We start from the raw sequence: 18,087 nt of genomic DNA on the forward strand, positions 1-18,087 counted from the left end.
ACTGCTCCAGGAAGGCATCCCGAGGGTGGCTTTCTCCTCCCACACACAGAGAGAAAAGCTGAAAATGACTGTTTTGATAAGTCCATCTGGGAGCTGAGACAGGATATGAGGGCTGAGAAATTGAATAGAAATAGCAAAGAGAGCCAAAAGGCAGCAACTGTGAATGACAGATAGACCGAGGGAACGAGAGCCGGATGAAAGGCCTGAATGGGCAGAACATGGACAGAACAAGGTGCCAAGGAGGTGAGGAGTTCTCCGAGGGACTAGCTGGTCGCAGCAAGATAAGCGAGCCTAAAATAAGTAGGAGAGACAGCTGCCAGCATCCTGGAGAAAACGAGGAGGCAGAGGCCAAGGGGATGCCACACATCTCAGAGAAGGAAACACGAAGGAAGCCTCTGATTGCACCAAAGCACCTGCTAAGAACGACAAACGTCTGCAATGCACAAGGGTCTGGGTTTCAGCAACAGAAGTTTCTCGCAGGAGTTCGGACCGTGGGGCAGCACTGGTCCATCAGAGCAGTACTAACAAAAAGGGCCATCAAAAGCAAAAGCCCAGAAATGGGCTCTGTCTGAGCTTCCAGTCGCATAATTTAGACATGCGGAGGGAAGCTTTTTATTTACACAGGATAAAATGGGTCATGCTACGCAGGTAAACACCAGGGACTCGTCTTATGTTCCTGGGCAGTCCCAATCAGCATCACGCAGAAGCACGACAGCGCTACCTGGCTCAGGCGCTCACAAGCACAGAGACTTCTACTGTCACGAGGCTGGAAAAAACCCGCTTCATGAAAGAAACCCTTCCACTTGCTTCCTTCTGAATAGGAACAGCTTCAGAAACATCAAACTGCAATTAGGAGTGTAATTTTAGTCACAAGCACACGTAATCCATAAATCTCCATATCCAATAAAAAGTAATAGCTAAGGAGAGTGAGAGAGCGCCACTAATTACTAAAGCTGTATTTCAACCTCAGGGCACTGCTGTTTTCTGTTGCCCACTGTCAGACCCCTTGAACTGAGATGAGGCTTTCTAATTATTCTCTCCGGATCCGTTATAAATAAGTAATTCATTTTTTATTGCTCTCTTTTCATAGCATTATACATATACTGCTCTCTTTCTACAGCACAGAGATTTCTGCACTTGTTAGCAGCCAGCTTTGCCTTTCAAACTGGGGGGTCACTGGACAGAAGGCAGGAGAGATGTGTTTGAGAGTCACCTCTTGCATCCTCACAATCTCGGTTTGTTATCGGAGGTGAAAGCTTCAAAGAGACAGATTCACGCAGCTTACTTGGACTCATCTGGTCGCTGAGTCTCCGAAGTCGCCCACTTGAAGTCCGGGTGATGCCTAAAGCAAGAAGAAGGTTTGAATAGGCTAAGTGAATTCATGCAAACATGCTATGTGAAACAAGCTCCATGCTATGATCTTACATCTGGCAAGGCACACGTGCCGTTGGGGATCTGCTAGGCACTGTCATCTGTGCAACTGAAGGAACGTTATTTGTTATTTTTAGCAGAAAAGCACCTGAGGAGAAGCCTCCACCTTTCCCTGAAGATGTCAAATAATATTATGCAAACATATCAGAAAGCATGAATGTATTCAGCGTTTCCAGAAACATATGAGAGAATTCCTGAAGTGCCTCAGTGGGACATGCAGGCTCACCTCTCACTCCAGGATATTTTGTCTTGGAGACAAGTATAGCACTTCCAAAGAAAAAGAGTTTCTTGCTAAGACAGGAAAGCACAGGAAATTAAGATCCAGGATAGGCCCTATACTGGCAGAGAGCTTGGCAAAGGGACCAAGAGAAGAAACAACAGGCTTCTGGGAGACTTCCCAGAGCCACTTGGCCTCCACAGCTAGTTACAGTTCAGCCTCAAGGACCGCAACAGGGCCTGCATTCAGCATTGCAAGAAGGCAAAGGGAATAACAACTTTCTGGCCAGATTCCCCCCACATCCTGGGAACACGTCACATACAGGAACCCTGCTGTGGGACTGGACTGGCTGAAACACAGGGTGCAGCTCTTGTTCTAGGCAGATGCTAAACCTGAATACAAAGATCCAGATGTTGGGTTAATTTTGCACCAACTTTTTCAGCTAAAAAGGTCTCTTCAGATTCATTGGCATTGCACACAGTTAGTTTACCTATACTTTGCTGGAGAAAAGTATGTGGAAAGCTTAACCTACACTAATTTGAAAGAAAAAAACAGACATGCCTGTCTCCACCATTCCCATACTCATCTCAGAAAGTAACCGGTAACTCTTAGGTGCCTGCCTGCCTCCCAAACACCAAACAGGACAGTGCAGTCTGCTGGCTAGAAGGCAACAACCTCAACGCTGGCTTGCATTTCCAGCACTACTTCCAATCCATCAGCAACTCCTTTAATTGCTCTGCGCTTCCAGCTGCCTGTTTGTAAAGCAGTGATTGCCACAGCCTTCATTTCCCAGGTATGCCATGAGACTCAGCAAGAACAAAAGTTCACCTAAACAAGTCTCTGGTTAAAATTTAACTTACAGTTTCTGCATATTGCTAAACAGTGCCTCAGTTTCTCATTTTTTAAGCATCAAAAACGTGAACAAGAAAGGAATAAACACAGTGAACCAACTCAGGTGGGGTGCTACATTCTGAAAATGTCCCAAATGCTATGATTTCCCAATACAGGAATTTCCAGGAGATCCAGTACATTCCTTAGTCTCTGTTGGATTCTGCCCGGGTAACAGCAGCTCTACTGTACCATCTCAGATAGCAGACACCAGAGCTGTTAAGCTCCAAAATGCAGTAGCCAAGTAGGCTCACTAACTCAACAGAAACCCTGCTGGACCATGGGAATATTTTGAATAGGGATTTCTACTGTGCAAACAGACTCCCAGATATTTTAGGTGATGCTGGTACTTAACTGTAAGTGATAGACTTTAAGCAAGTATCTTCTTATCATCTACCTGATCTGTTCGACAATAATCAAAGAGATTAAAACAGCACTAATTTAAGCCACAGAAAATCCCCGAACTGCGACTGTTAGCATTGCCCCAACCTTACAAGCCTAGTCAGCTAGAAGAGTTTGCATCATAAACAAAAAGGGGGAAAAGGGGGGGGGGGGGCAGGAAAACTTTCATTTCACATTTCATTTCATTTCAAAACTAATGAGCCTGGGATGGAGGGAGGAACGGGAAAAGTGCTGCCTGGCAACTCGACATGGAAAAAGTGTCTCATGCTCAGAAGCCTCTGCTTATATATATGCATATGTGTGTGCGTTTTCTCTCTCCCTTTCCTTTTTTAATATAAAAAGCCTCTGTGCTTAAGAAGTTATGCGGCTGAACCACAGGGCCAGCTCCAAGGAAACCGCGCTGCTCCTGGACTATGGAGGAGCAGGAAGGGCTCCCCGGCCGGCATCACCCGTCGCAGTCTCCACTCGACAGCAGCCGCCAGTTCCTAGCCCCCCACCCAAACACACAAGAATAGAGCAGGGACTGTCCCTCCGCACCCGTGAACACAACTGCCTTTTCAAGAGCTTTATCTACGTTGTAAGTGGGCAGTCGGCTGCTACACAAATCACTTGGTCTGCAGTTTCCGTTACTGATGGCAAGAGAAAGGAGAGCACAGGGCAGGAATACTGCCCTGGATCGGCAGGGAAGTCGTCTATTTTGATCGCAAACTCTTTTGCACAAGCTTTGTCTCGCAATCAGTGCTTGAGCAGCGCCTAGCAAAGGGCCGGCCTCATCAGGGCTAAAGTTTCTAGGAGTTTATGCACCATAACCAACATGATGTATTTTCTTAAAACCCAGTCCCTGATTTTTTCTTGATTATTTTCTCCCCCTAAAACGTCTATTGCTCGTTTGGGCACTGACAAGGATGAAAGGGCACGTTTCCTCTGTTCGGGAGCGTTTTAATAACACTTCTTCAGACAAACGGCAAGAGCGCTCGAGTGCTGGCCGAGAACGAACACCTCTACCTCGTCTGCCTCGTAGGAAAGGCGTGGTGTTGAAATCTGGCTTTCACAACTGCTTGAAACCTGGAGAAAAACGTCCCTTTTGGGTGGCACGCTGAAGAATGCAGATATGCAGCCATGCTGAGCTAGTTCAATATAGCCTTTTATGTTCAAAGGCTTCATTCAGGCTGCGGCAAATCAGGATGGAAGCAGAGCGAGAAGCTTACAAGCCCGGGCAGGACCGTACATCGGAAGTAGGCTTCAGTCCCTTTAGCAACGATTCCAGAGCAAAAACATACCTACAATCGGCTCCGACTGTATCGTGCTGGAGCAGCACAGCCTTCCAAACAGCCAGGCCCGATCAACCGAGTGTGTACTTTTCACACAGACATTTCGGAGAGTTTTGCTCATCTGCCCTGTCTCGTAGGTTTTCTCTGGGGATCTCTAAGTACTACTCACACCCTTCTCAGTTAGGTCACCCAAAACGTGGACAAGCTAAATTGATTTGCCCAAGTTCTTACAGCCAGTCAGTAACAAGGCCAGGATCAGAAGTGAGATCTTCTGACAAGCTCTCGCTCTAACCGCTGGGTCACGCCATGTTAAGACCAAATCAAGGAAAACAGTAAGTCTCATCGCCAAATTTTTATACGGGGAATAATGCTGCTAAAGCCCTTTCAGCAGAAAGGAAAATTAGAAGCAAACAATTCGCACAGGCCATCCAACACCATAACAGCGAATCTGGAAGGAGGAGGCAGCTCTGCTGAGTCCAAGCCAAGTTTGCTGTCCACGATGCCACGCTGCCCCTCTGCTGAGAGCGGATCCAGCCGCAGCGCCGGAAAGCAAATAAACAGTGGGGAAAGCTAGCAGTCTGGTAAGACGGAAGAGAAGATCTGTCAAAAAATGAGAAAGCAATAGCTAAAAATATGCGGCTCTGAACGCACTGCCAGGAAGCCTGCAATGCGGGCAGGACCGAGGGAGAGCATCGGCGTGTTGACAGCCTTCTGGGGCTACCTCTATTTATAGCACGGAGCAGCAGGCTGAGCCCCAGTTTTGAATTGTGGGGCCGTGAAACGAAAATCAAAGGTTTCCACCCCAGACATACTGTCTGTGAGTCTTCCCTCTTAACCCAGTTCAAGCACCCACAGGCCATGCTATAAATTTATTGTAGTGCACTGGACTAAGAAACATAATGAAATGTGTTTTATTTGGTTGAAATTAGGAATGCCTCCCCACATCCCCCGTCAGCATGACTTCAAAACGGAACAGCCCAACAGCTAAAATAGGTCAACCCAAAAACAGCTCGTTCAACACAGCGGATGTGCTGCAGCAATACAAGAAGTTTAACGTTCACAGTGCTCAGCCTTACCTTGGCTGACTGAGCAATATTTTTTCACTTTTTATAATCAAGGACTGATTCCCTCCACATGCACAGGCTAGGACCATATGGCACAAAAGAAACGCAGCAGCACTCAAAGGCACGCTGGGCTTGACCAGGCTCTCCTTTGCAACTGCCGAAACCAAGGATCACTCCGACAGGGTTGCATCAGCGCAAGTGAGACAGTCAGGCTCAGATATAAATCACTCGCCCTGGACAATACGGGTCCACACATTCTACTATTGGGTGCTTCTTGCAGCTGGATATCACCGGATGTAAAGCCTTCCAGCATTGAAATGGGAGCGTTTTATAGGTACTCACCCCGATGCAGAGTGTGCAGACAGGGTGCAGGGCAGCAAGGAAACTGAATCCAGGGTGCCTGGAGAAATTGTCCTCACTAGAACATGACTTTTTTGGTTGACTCTTACCAAACCTAAACCTAGTGCTAATAAGGGAACTGGCAGATATGTTCAACTCCACTACAGTCAGCATATACATTCTCCAAAATGAATCAGAATTTTTGCATGATACACCCCAAACTTTCTAAGTATGCATATAACAGTAACAAGATAGGCCACTGGAGATTTATTTTCTCCTCACAGTAGAGGAGATCTATGCCGCTATACTCACTGCATATATAAATCAAAGAACAAATGGGTAATTGTCATTATCAAGAGAAACCACAGGGCGAGGACAAATAATGGAGGATGTAACCCAGGAACTTACTCTCTCTACACAGTCCAGTAAAAATAAACAACAAACAAACAAAAGAACCCAAAACAAACAAGGGTCATATCTGAAAGGGACGGGCCAGGATCAGCAGGAGACATCCCACACTCTGCTGGAGTCGGCAATGCGGCACCAGCTCATCCAAGCAGCAAATGTGACCCCTTGCTTGTGTCAAATGTATTTACCAGTGCGTTTGAGATCAGATAATTCAGCTTCCTCTTCCACCCAGCACGAACACAGCAGGGTGTCCGGACAGCACAGTTGAGAGATGTCTCCATCCAAGACCAGTTTCCTCCTACACACATTCAGGCACCCCCAGCTCCTCTGAACTCTCTCCTAGGACATACAGGTCTTGGCCAAATCACATAACTCTCCCTCAAATCCACCAAGATAGGGGTCTGGATGGTGGAAGACCCCCCTGTCAGAGGACCACTTCATAGGTTTCTACAGCATCTCAGCAATAGAGGCATTTTTTAAAGCAAAGGCAGGCATTTTAGACTCGGCTCTCTCCAGGGCAGGGTATGCCTCAGCCTATGTACTAGAAGGCACCCAGTTCTCTCTAGTCTAACCCATCCTTCCCTCGGCTATCACATCAGGCCTCCCCGCTGCCTGCCAGGGAGGATATAAGAACCACAGCAAGGATGTCACCTCATTGCCCTCCAGTGGATGCAGAGCTGGCACAGGTATCAGTATAGACTGTTGAGACAGAGCTCTCCTCTTCTTCTTAGGACATGCATACACATTTCAATACTCTTAGGACTATACGGAGCGTGAAATCTATCTCATTTTATCTACTTCACAAGTACTATCCAGACAGCAGGCAAAAGAATTGCCTTCGCTGGCTGATGCATTTCATGCCACTCCACACAGAGGGGTTCTGAACTTCCTTACATAAAAGGCCTGGAGAAGACTTCTTCAACAGGGACTGGAGCTGTTACCAGGAAGAGGATGTGGTTTCATCTACACTGCGTAACCACAGCCTAGGTGGCTTCTCCAATATTCCAGACTAGGTACTGGAGACTGAGCTACAGAGTGTTAATGCTGACATGGGACATCACATTCCATAGGTTGAGCTGCCCCATGCACACAGAGCATACGAAACACCATCAGTCACTGAAGTCAGGTCAGGACAGAGGGGCACCAGGGCAGCGAAGGACTGCAAAGGAAAGATGTTTGCTTGCAGAGTAGCCCAAGTAGAAGAGGAAGAGTATTGCTTCAAATCCGACTCCAATGAACCACCCAGTTACAACTTCACTTCCATTAACTTCAAATCCACTTGCAACATTAACTTCAAAAGAAATATGCTAAAAAAAGAAAAATTCCTACTCATTTCCAGCACTAATCAGAAACATGCACTGAAGAATAAAAGACACTTTTCCAGATTCTGTGTAACGGAGACTCTTTCCAAATAAGCTGAGCGCAGCTAGACAAGAACTAACCCACGTGCATGGTTTCTTGTGTGTTTTCTTCTGGATCAAATATCTCTGATAGCAAACTGAGCTTTCATGGGAAAAAAGGCATGGCTGCGTCCACTGTTCCCAAGTGACATGGTTGCAGACTCCATGGGTACCTTCTCTAGTACGCTTCTCCAAAACAGCTCCTCTCACACCATCAAGCTGTATGTGTCCAGGTCTAAAGCTAAGTACAGACTGCAAAGCCTAAAACGCCACCAACAATTTCACTTTCATGGTAGTTGGATATGATCAGACCGTGGCCAGGCATAGCACTGTGAATCAGTACAGAACCATTAACACAAGCGGAGCTATGAGTTTACACATAGAAAGAATCTGTCCCGAGGCTAGATTGCAGATAACCCTCAAGGAAATCACAGGAAAATTGGCGTTAGCAAGATGCATATATGCCTACTACAACGTTATATTTCTGGCAGGTGCCAAACACACTCTCACACTAAAAAAATGCTCCACAGGCTTGTGCTAATGATAAGAGACAAAAAGAACTAAGCTTCAGTTTTTCCAAAGTTAGAACGGTTTCTCCAAGTCAACCAGTGCAGAGCCAGAGCTCCTGGCCACACGGAAGGGCTAACTTGGGTAGCAGGACCAGACTTAGACATGGTGGCGAAAGAAGATAGGAGACCCAACACCTTAATCTTTGCCCAAGTTCAGGCTTTGAGGCAAGATTTTAATTCAGATTAAACTGCAATAATTCTCAGGAAAGCAATTAATGCATCCATAGAGTTTAAGGCTAGAAGAGAACATTTAAAATTGCCTTGACAAACCCGCAAAACACACCTCAAACATTTTTGTCCAGTCATCCCTGAACCATGCCCAGTAACTAGCACTGGAACCAAGTCGAGGCTTTTCAGAGACATTCAATCTCAATGTCATGATTAAAACGCTGGAACAACCCCAAGTGCTTTGGCAAGTTGTTCAATAGCTAAATTAAGCTTCAAGTCAGCCTCTTTCTCTTATGTTTACTCCGAGGTGAACAAGCTGCATCATACAAAACAGGGTCCTCAGATCTTTTCTTGATGTTTGTGATGGTGCGTTCTTTACTGTCCACAGATTCCTAGACAGCTGATAGTTGTTATCCAGAGATATGCTGGACAATCATGAAAGCAGCACGAAAATTAGCACAAGCAGTTTTTCATATGAAAAAGCACATTAGTCATCATCTGTGATCCTTCTGGTTAGGATGCTTCAGTAATTTGACTGGGCAGCAGGAACGATGCCACGTCACCACACTGACAAATCAGATGATTTGTACAAATGTGTATTCATAGTGCAAGTATCCACATAAATTGAAAGGGACTGGAAAAAGTGGGTCTTTCACGTATACTGTCAGTTTTGCTGTTTTATGTGATCGAGCAACAGGAGGGAAGGGGAACAGATTTATAAAGGAACAAAAGATTGGTCTTGTGAAGCCACACTGATTAGGAACGGACTTTGTAACTACTGTCAAGCCTAAAATCACTTCCAGTTCACTTCTGAAGTTAACCAGATTTCCAAAGAGATGGTGTCCTGCTAAATCTGCCCTGTCTTCACCACTCTCCTCGTTCACACACAGTCTTTAGCCTCTGAAATCCAAGAGAGATAAGAAACAGGACCTACGAACTACAACAGACAGTGTCCTCCCAGCCTTCTCACCGGGTATAGAAAAACCTCCAAGAGGACAGGTGGGTGTTGCAAGCATATCTCAGAGTTTGCAAAGTTGTCAGGAAAGCAGCTTGGAGCCGGTCCCCTTTCTTTCTGCAGAACCTGCAGCGTCCTAGCAGAGACGGCAAAGAGGGAAGGCATTTGAACAAATAGTGTTCCTTTCAGCTCCTTTCCAAGCTGTGGCCTTGCTCAAAGGAGGAAATTATCAACCTCTTACATTAACCAGCTGCCACAAGAGTTTCAGCAGCTGAAAATGCTTTAGTTAATGATTAGCATCAACAGTACAACAGTATCCAGCAGCCTGAATGGACTAGGGATGGGGCTCAGCATGCAGAGCGCTATACAAACACAGCACAAAACAAATGACCCTTCCCCTTGCCTTCCAAAAAAACCCCAAACATTTACAGCATCCAGACTTATGTGTGCACCATATTCTCTCAAGTTCACCTAGGAGTAGCCATGGAGAAAAACCACTGAGATTTGAATGAAGAAAAAAGAATTTTAAACTGCAATCTGGCATTTCCATACAGATCAAACCACCCCAAGACTCCCCTGCCGCTCTCCTGCCCAGTCCCCGCAGGCCCATAACACTCCGGCTCTGATCATGCAGGAGAAGCCCTGGTACAAACTTCCCAACACCAGCATCTGCCTTTCTGCACCCTAGCACTCAGGGCAGCTTCATCACACTCAGCAGCAACGTGTTGCTTTGGGGAGAGGGGAAAAAACCCCACAAAACTCTCATTTATTTTTAAAACAATTTCTTGCCTTCTTCCAATAACCTCAGTGCAAATCAAATCTTGTTGCTTTGCTGCTTTCCTGCTCTTATTTTAGACACACAGAACTCCTGAACTTCTGTTTTAGAGGGTCCCCCCACAACAGACATCACGGGATTTATCACCAGAGCCCTGCAAGCCTGGGGCTGCCATCAGGATGTAATACAGACCCCGTTCTGTTTGCCAGGCTCGGAAAGGCAAATGTTGATTTTTCCCAGAGAGTGATGGGGCTGCAGAAAGGGGAAAAGGCAATAACAAAGAGACAGGCAGCTGCTCTCTACCCAAAGCGCTGCCACAGAAAAGGGCACAGGTTAAGGGCTCTCCTGAGCCTGGATGACCCACCGGGCTCAGCTGGCCGAGGCGTAGCAGTGCCCGTAGCTAACGGGACACCCAGAGCAGACACGGCTACTTCAGGCTGCCCAGCCTCAGTGACCAGCTGCTTGTTCCCAGCTGGATGAGATAAGGACCAGGCTTCGACAATTAGGCTTTGACACCAGTACGTGACTCACTGCAAAGGGGCGAGGGAGAGACAAAAAAAACAGAGCCATGGTTTTGGCTTAGATGTAAACATGCAAGTCCAAGTCTCATGCCGAAGCACCCTTGTTTCCCTCCGTGCCGTACGAGCTGTGCTTCGCTGCAGTCATGCAACGCTCAGACTAAGGAACCGGGGGAAGGTGACCAAGCAGCCACGCTACCACGTTCACTAAACCCCATCCCCTCCCTAGCCAGGACAGTCATGTCACAAAAGACAGTCTGAGGGCTGTGGGCCCTCAGGGTCCATTCACGAGGACGCTCAGGAGAGTTTCAGAAACTCAAGCAGATGTATGGAGTCAAGATTAATAAACTGTATGGCCACTTGATTGAAAATAGGTAGTTTTGGAAAAGCATTAAGCTCAAGCAAATTATGCTCACTTTTCTCTCTTTTCACCAAACATACCTCAGGTTACAAACACAAACCACAGCTGATTCACCCGAGCGTCCCTGGTGGAGCAGCAGCCTGGACAGTCCCACTTTGCAGCCATGCGTTCATGCAGTCATGAGTCTGAAACACTTGTGTAAGCGCCCTGTGATCTTCTGATATTACACAGAATTGCCTGGAAGTCAAAAATTCCTAAATCCAAGCCGCGGTTCAGAAACTAGCTCCCTTGATAGCCCTTGTGCAGAAAATTCCAGCTCAGATCGCAGCTGCCCCTTGGGACACTGAACATCCACGTTCTTACATTTAAGACCTACCGTCTTTTCTGACCCCCCACTCTAGTCGCATCTCGATGCTCTGCTCATTTGAAAATAACCTCCCACAGGGAGAAGCCTGAAGTAGCTGGCCAGGGAAATACCACTTCAGCTGTTGAGGCAAAGCCCTCGGCAGAAAGGAGAGTCAGCAAGTACTCCGTTACAGCCGTGGCTCTAACGCTTTGCACACAACCTTCCCCCTCCACATTTGCGCACTCTGCACATAACCTTCCTCTTCCACATATTGGTTTCTCTGCTTGTAAAATGAGGTGTCAAACACTTCCCCTGCCTACGGGAGCAGGGAGGATACGTTACTCAATGGTTTTACATTTTATCTCTACTGTAAAGAATGACTTGGGCACTATCTATAGGTTACTGAGACAATGTCCATTATCCTTAGGCATCAGGGAAGAGGAGAAATTTCATTTTGAGACTACTAGGAAGCAGTGAATCCATATAATGGAGTTTTTTCCCTATAAAATCTGCCCCAGAAGTAGCCAAGGCAAATCCATTTCATAAGCTAGTAACATTCCTTGAATGTTTTCCCTTGTATCTTACAATTATATTTAATAGTGGCTGTAAGCGGGGAAACTGAAATAGAAGAGAACTTCAGCCAATTTCAGGAAGTGTTTGAGTGCCTAATGTTGCAGATCAGCTTACACTACAGCTTGCAAAAGTGCCTTTACAAACTGTAGTACAGCTCTACCTGCATCTTGAGAGGACGTAAATGTTCTTAAAGGCATTGATACTGCATTTACAGCTCTTTCTTCCATCTCCAAGACGGACGGACAGTGGCAGAAAGAAAGACCACAGTCCCAATGTCGGCAACAGAAGCAGCCGAGGGCTAGATCTGTGAGGGCTCAGCAGTCAACATTAGGATTAAATTCCCTGAGAGCTCCACTCTCTCATCTAGGCACTTAGACAAGAGCTAGATTTTCAGAAATACTTATTGCCCAATATATACTAAACTGCAGAATCCCTCATCTGTTGCGTCCAGCTCCTGCACATCAGAAGAGTAAGGCGCACACATGCTGGCACCCAGCAAGGAAGAAAGTGCTAAAGCCGCTTAAAAACAAGAGGCAGAAACAATATATAAATATGGATACCATGTCCTTTTACATTTTTGTAAAGGACAAAATAATTCTAGACCCAACAGAGATCATTCTGCTGAGCCATGCTCTCCAACAGTCAACTCTGCAGAGGAGCAGAAGGAAAATTAAGAATAGCTTCATTTAAATAAACCCCAGCTGCAGGAACCACTGCTTGATGCTACCCTACAAGTACACTTTTTTCTCTACAGATGCCAAGCGGTCACAAAGCAACTCTCTACTCTAATAAGTTTCTCCAGCTGCCAGTTTGGAGCAGGAACTCTCAGGGAAAGAATAAAGCACCTGGCACCTGCTGAAACAGGTCAGCCCTGGCAAAAGGCAACATGAAATCCCTCCCGGCACAGGTGAAAACCGTTTCAGAGCATGGAGTGCAGCCTGCAACATCTAAGGAAGCTTTTCTTTGTTAAAAAAGGGCTCACACGAGGAGGTGCAAAACCCGGTCTATAGGCCTCACTGAAAGGTAGCACTGTACATTAAACATGGCATGCTTGGTGCAACAGAGCAGCTTAGGGGTGTCCTACTAATAAAGTCAAGGCAGAATCCAAAACGCCTCTCTCCCAAGCACTTACCACATCCTCAAAAATACAGATTTTCAGCCCTCCGTGTGAAAATCCTCACCCCAAAAAAAGCAATTGCAGCTGTTTCTGCAACACAAATATATATGTATACGCAGAACTGAGATCCGCTTCGTACTAGTGTCGATTCTCCCCAGAAAGGCTTGTGCGAAGTACTGAGTAACCTAAACCAATGACTTCACAGTGTCCACCCCGCAAGTACCCCTGCGTATGGCAGCATTGCTACGTTTCCCCTCAACACACAGGAACTCCTAGCAATGCTGCGACCTTGCACTGTATTAACTGGCAGCAAGAGAGCAGATTCCCGATACGGTCAAGTTTCTGGGCCTGAACCATATGCCATAAGTAATAAGAGACACAGTCTATGACCTGCTTACGGCAATGAATCCAAGACAGGCGTTGGGTGGTGTCCTTTTCAAAGCCTGCATAGGGCAAGAGAGGAGGTACGGTGTATTAATCCAAAAGGAGACAAGTTAACAGTTATCCAGTCTGAACCCCCTTTGCTCTCTAGGGATAGCAACAGTCTACTTCATTTTCCTCTCCTTTGCCTAACCAGCAACGGGATTAACTGGGTGAGAAGACGTGAAAAGGAAAGAGGTTAATAACTTGCACGCGGTTCAGTGCACGCTGCTGTTTACAGTCTTCCTCAGCTAGGTGGTATGTCACGCTCAGCCCTGGGCACTGCCCGGGGCACGCCGGCACGGCCGCGACGCTCGGCAGGAGACCCATCAGGAACAGCAAACACACAGGCTGCTGCTGACCAAGCCAAAGCTCTCTCTCCCTGACCTATTTTGAAGACTCGGGTTACTACCGATGACCAGTAAACCACTGGTTTATTAGACAAGCTTGACCTTGCACAAATTGCACCTCTTCCAGTCAGAGGGGACTCCAGGACCTCTTGTCCAGAGGGAACCTGTGACTGCCATATCCTTCCAGCCCAAACCTGCCCCGACCCTTTGAGGAGGGTCTCTCCCCTGCAGGGGACACAACTGCAGCGCTGGACAGGGGGCCAAGGGAGGATGCTCTGAGGAGTATTAAAATTCCAACCTTATCTCTGGCAGCTGAGTTCACGGGCAGAAAACGTTTCTGCTTTGTCTCAGCAAGTTTCCTGCTGGCATCCCTTTTTTCTCTCCATAAGAGTACCTCTCTGAATAGTATGTTTGGAGCCAGAAAAGAATGTTCACTGGTACAGACTAAATACATTTAGAGTTTCTGAGGCATCTGATCTGTAGTGGTGCCTGTCCTTAACATGACACAGCTGCATCCTCCCCTCTGTTATGAGCAGGTCCAGGGAAGCAGCCTCAGCAGCCACTCGGCCAGCCACAGTGCCATGGAGGGATGCTGTCACTTCTGTAAACTTGAAGTACCCAAAGCAGTCACTTGCTGCACAGATGCAGCAGCAGGAGGAGACCGCTAACTCCCAGCTCCAAAGCGGTGGCCATGCGTTTTCGGGAAGTCTGGGAAGGGTCTATGAAGGAAGGATAGCCCACTGTTTAGGATGATAACCAGAGATCTCAGGAGGCCTGGATTCAGCTCCCTATGCTTTCACAGATACCCACGAGTCTCAGGGGTGGCATCTGTCCAAATCTTGCCATTTACAGATTAAACATCACTGTCTAAGCTCTGCTTTCACCTAAGGATGTGTCTGTCATTCATTAACCATCTGAAACAAGAAATAGAGTATGTTATAAAAGTTAAAGATCACCCCATGTTGGCACAAAACGCCAGTATGTTAGAGAATATTAGAATTCAATATTCATCATGATGCATTGAAAAAGATCTAAAGAAATAAAAAGAAAAACAGAAAACAAACAGGATGCAATTCAGCAAAGACCAGTGCAGAGGTCTAAGTCTTGGGCTCCCTCAGGTCAGTGGTAACAGAAGATTCCTACAGAAGTTTCAGATCCTAATTGGGCTGAACTGCCAAATTTTATCATCAACTGCACCAGTAGCTTAGGGTGACAAGGACTCAAGGTAGGTGTTTACAGGACGGGGGGATGGATCTGGAACTGACTGCAGATTAAACTGCAGAAGGGAGACTATCAGAGCACTGTAAAGGACAGGGCTTGTCGCGTTCAGGCTGGGTTCTCTCGGCCCCAGGGAGATGTGAAATTCACCTTGTAGAATATAAGAATTGGAGCAGTTTCCTTTGCAAACCTCTAATACTGTGCTCTGGATCCTCAGTTTGAAAAGCCACCAGGTGCCAGTTAGAGTAGCTCTGTTTCAAGGGTTTGCCTGTGGAAATGCACTCTAGTCTTTAAGGACGGTGACTTTGCCTTCATGCCATTTTTATTTTCTGTCATGCATCCTGTTTGGGAACGAGACTTTGGTAGGACTCAATCACCTACAGATGCAGAGAAGCACTGGGAGGGCTCTTTAAAAGCACCCGTGGAAGCCAGTAGAATTAAAGCTTGTGAAATTCCTCCTGGTGCCTTCTTCTCTCAGGCATAGCTATATTTTTAAACTGCTTGCGTTTCCTTTATTAGCACAAGCATCTCCCGTGATCAAGAGCCCCATGCACAGGGTGCCCATGGTGGCCTACAACAACATGTCATTGTGCCAGACTCATTAACAGTCGCTGAAAACTTCAAACCCTTTAAGGAGACCGCTGTCTCCAAAACCATTCACATTCACCCTCAGCATCACCTCTGTCTCCCAGTGCTGCTGACCTGACAGCATGGTATCTTTTTGCTTCCTTACTTCATACACAGACCGTTGGCCCACAACCTGCCCCTCCACAAAGGGAGCCCAGCTGCTCCCTTCATCCCCATTGAGGTTCTTCTGCAGGCTCGCAACTCATGCACCCTGTTTCTCTATAGCAGCAGGATCAGGAAACCGTCCTTAAAGCCCCTCTGTTCATCTAGGCCCTTGCAGTGGTTCAGGGCTCAGACATCCCTGTCTGAATAGGATTAAAAGGGGGTCCGCCAGCATTTGTTAATAAACCATGACTTTGCCTTGAGACTTTGAGTACCTTGAAATTAGACAACATCCCGCACACCACCTGCTCCAGCACCATGCGACAGCCAGGTATTTGGTTACCGAGAAATGCAAACAAACCCACCCCTGCAAGTTTCAGTACTCTCTTAGAAATTCATACAAGGTCATCTCAACACTAAAAGCAAGGGAGGGCAGAACAATCTCGGGTAAAGCATCTGTCCCCACACCCAGAGCCTCGGCAGTCCAGCAGGCTGTAGTCAGAACAGGAGGTGAGAACGAGGAAGGAGAAAAGCCACAATCGTCAACCTAGTATCTGAACAGTCTATGCTCCATATGGAGTCACTCTATTACCATGCTGAGCAGAAGATAAGTATTTTAATACCACGTCTCTTTTTTTTTTTTTCCAGACTCTGTTCTTTGCTCAGTAACACCATCTTTTACAACTAACCATTAAGTTTTTTTTTTTTTTTTAAAGTAACTCCTATTCCGGAATGTTCCTGACCTTCTAAGAAACCTGTTTTTTTTCTCCCCCTGTGGTTGTCATTTCTGCTATACAGCTGGGAAGGGTTATCCACATGTACTAAGGCATCTTGAACAAGGCATCATTCTCATACTTCGGAGCCTGGGGTCTGTTTGACAAATACAAAGAGCGCCTTGTGCCCTGCACCTATGATGTGATTATATAAAGGGAGCTCTGAAATCAAAGCTACAAACTGTTTATGGCTACTGTGCTATTTATGGGAAAGGTGAGTTCCCATGCAGATGTCTAACTTCGCCGAGAAGCATGTTCACAGAGCAAAGTCATCAATAGAAACTTCTTTCAGCACTCATGAGAATTCAGACTGCCTTTCCAAACTAGTTGCAATAACATATATAACAAACAAGAATTGCAATTGTAATATAATCTGCATTACCTGTATTGCTCCAACCTTCTCAGAGTGCTAGCGCAGCTTCCTGCTTCCTTCCCAGTATGCCCCCAGTAACTGCTGGCTATTTTAATTCATTCTAGCACACGCCCCTCTGAAGAAACTGTTTGCCCTTGCCGTCTCCATCGTTTCCTTTGCATCTTTACAAAATTTCACACCTTCTCCTCTTCCTCCCCCAGAGGTGACCAGATTTGTTCTGGAAGCACCTGGAACCTGATTCTCCTCCTGTCTCCTCTTCCCAACCTTCAGCTGCAGAAACACTCAAAATATTTATAAATCCCGCCCATTCAAACCCCAGAGCAACAGGCTCACTCATCTGCTCCTGGGGTGTCTCAGGAGGAAGCACACTCAGGCCATCAGTAAAGTTGTTTCTCTCGCAGGATCTAGGGGCAACCATCAAGTCCACGGCAGCAAGCGGCAACAGGGGCGCCTGGAGTGGCGGCACACACCACCTCGCTGCCCTCTCTCCCCCTCACCACTTCTCTGCTCCCTCCCAGAGTCCTTCTCCCAGACCAAGAGCGCCGTAGGCTCTGCCACGCTCTTGGTTTGCCCCCTCTCCTGCTCATCAAGGCCCGTCGCTGGCTCCTGCCCCTTCATGATCCTCTGCTGGCCTTCCCTCGTTAATTCTCTACTGATATATATGACTTAAGAGCACAGCTCCTTCGCAGCCCTGATCCCGTTTTTCCACTCATTGGTCCCACGCTACTGTGTATCTGACCTGCTGGAAACATTTCTCACCCTGGCAATAAGCTTCTGGGTAACAGAGCCGGTCTCTCAGGAGCTTCGGACACAGAGATATTTCCACAGTGATAAGAATGAAGATACTTTGTTTATTTTTTATTTTTACCCAGGACTAAGTTCAAGTTTTGCTCCCAGCTCTCCAGGGGCTCATGTGACCATGCCCTGGGCTGATCCTCCAGTTTCTCGCTTCCCAGTGCGTGCAGCTGCTAACCCTTCTCCTGTGTTACAAACTGTGCCAACAGCAGCCCACAAACTTTCCACTGAGCAGCTTATAAAAGGGTCTATCACAGATGCCTACAACGATAAGGACACCGTACAGTTACACAGGAGGCTTTTCTGGCATAGTCATTCCTGTGCGCTCCGGTCCTTACACCCATGGCCCAAAGGACACAAAAGGCTCAGTAAGGTCTGCACGTTAATCCAGACTCCTGCTGCAAGAGGAGGCATGGAGCTCGAGCTGAAACGCGTGTCCACGAGGAGGCTGTAAACCGCATTGCTTTGGCCTCTTCAAAGGGTGTTGCTCAGAATAGTTTCTGTTTGAACAATAAGGATGAACTGACCAGGGTTAAGCAGATAAAAAACACAAAGAGGGGGGGACAGCCCTACACAGTGTTATATTATGAAGCAACTTTTTAATATCCCTTCTCTAAAGTGGCCCAA

The 18,087-nt window shown here is 46.8% G+C and overlaps 1 protein-coding gene across 6 annotated transcripts in view; it reads right to left on the bottom strand.

Annotated features, from left to right (window-relative positions):
• The window catches only part of SEPTIN9 (septin 9), a 170,829-nt gene that overhangs the window by 140,774 nt on the left and 11,968 nt on the right, over window positions 1-18,087 (bottom strand). For 2 of the 6 annotated variants that reach the window (XM_068913182.1, XM_068913181.1), the window contains one exon: window positions 1,286-1,342. The exons of 1 other annotated variant lie outside the window; for it this stretch is intronic. In XM_068913182.1, coding sequence (XP_068769283.1) covers window positions 1,286-1,342 — 57 coding nt within the window. Of the gene's footprint in view, window positions 1-1,213; window positions 1,343-17,424; window positions 17,470-18,087 lie in introns of those variants that run through there. 3 more of the 6 variants (XM_068913186.1, XM_068913180.1, XM_068913178.1) reach the window with 3 other exon arrangements.

Source organism: Struthio camelus, chromosome 19 (genome assembly GCF_040807025.1).
Source record: "Struthio camelus isolate bStrCam1 chromosome 19, bStrCam1.hap1, whole genome shotgun sequence".
In the NCBI taxonomy this organism is placed as follows: Eukaryota; Metazoa; Chordata; class Aves; order Struthioniformes; family Struthionidae; genus Struthio; species Struthio camelus.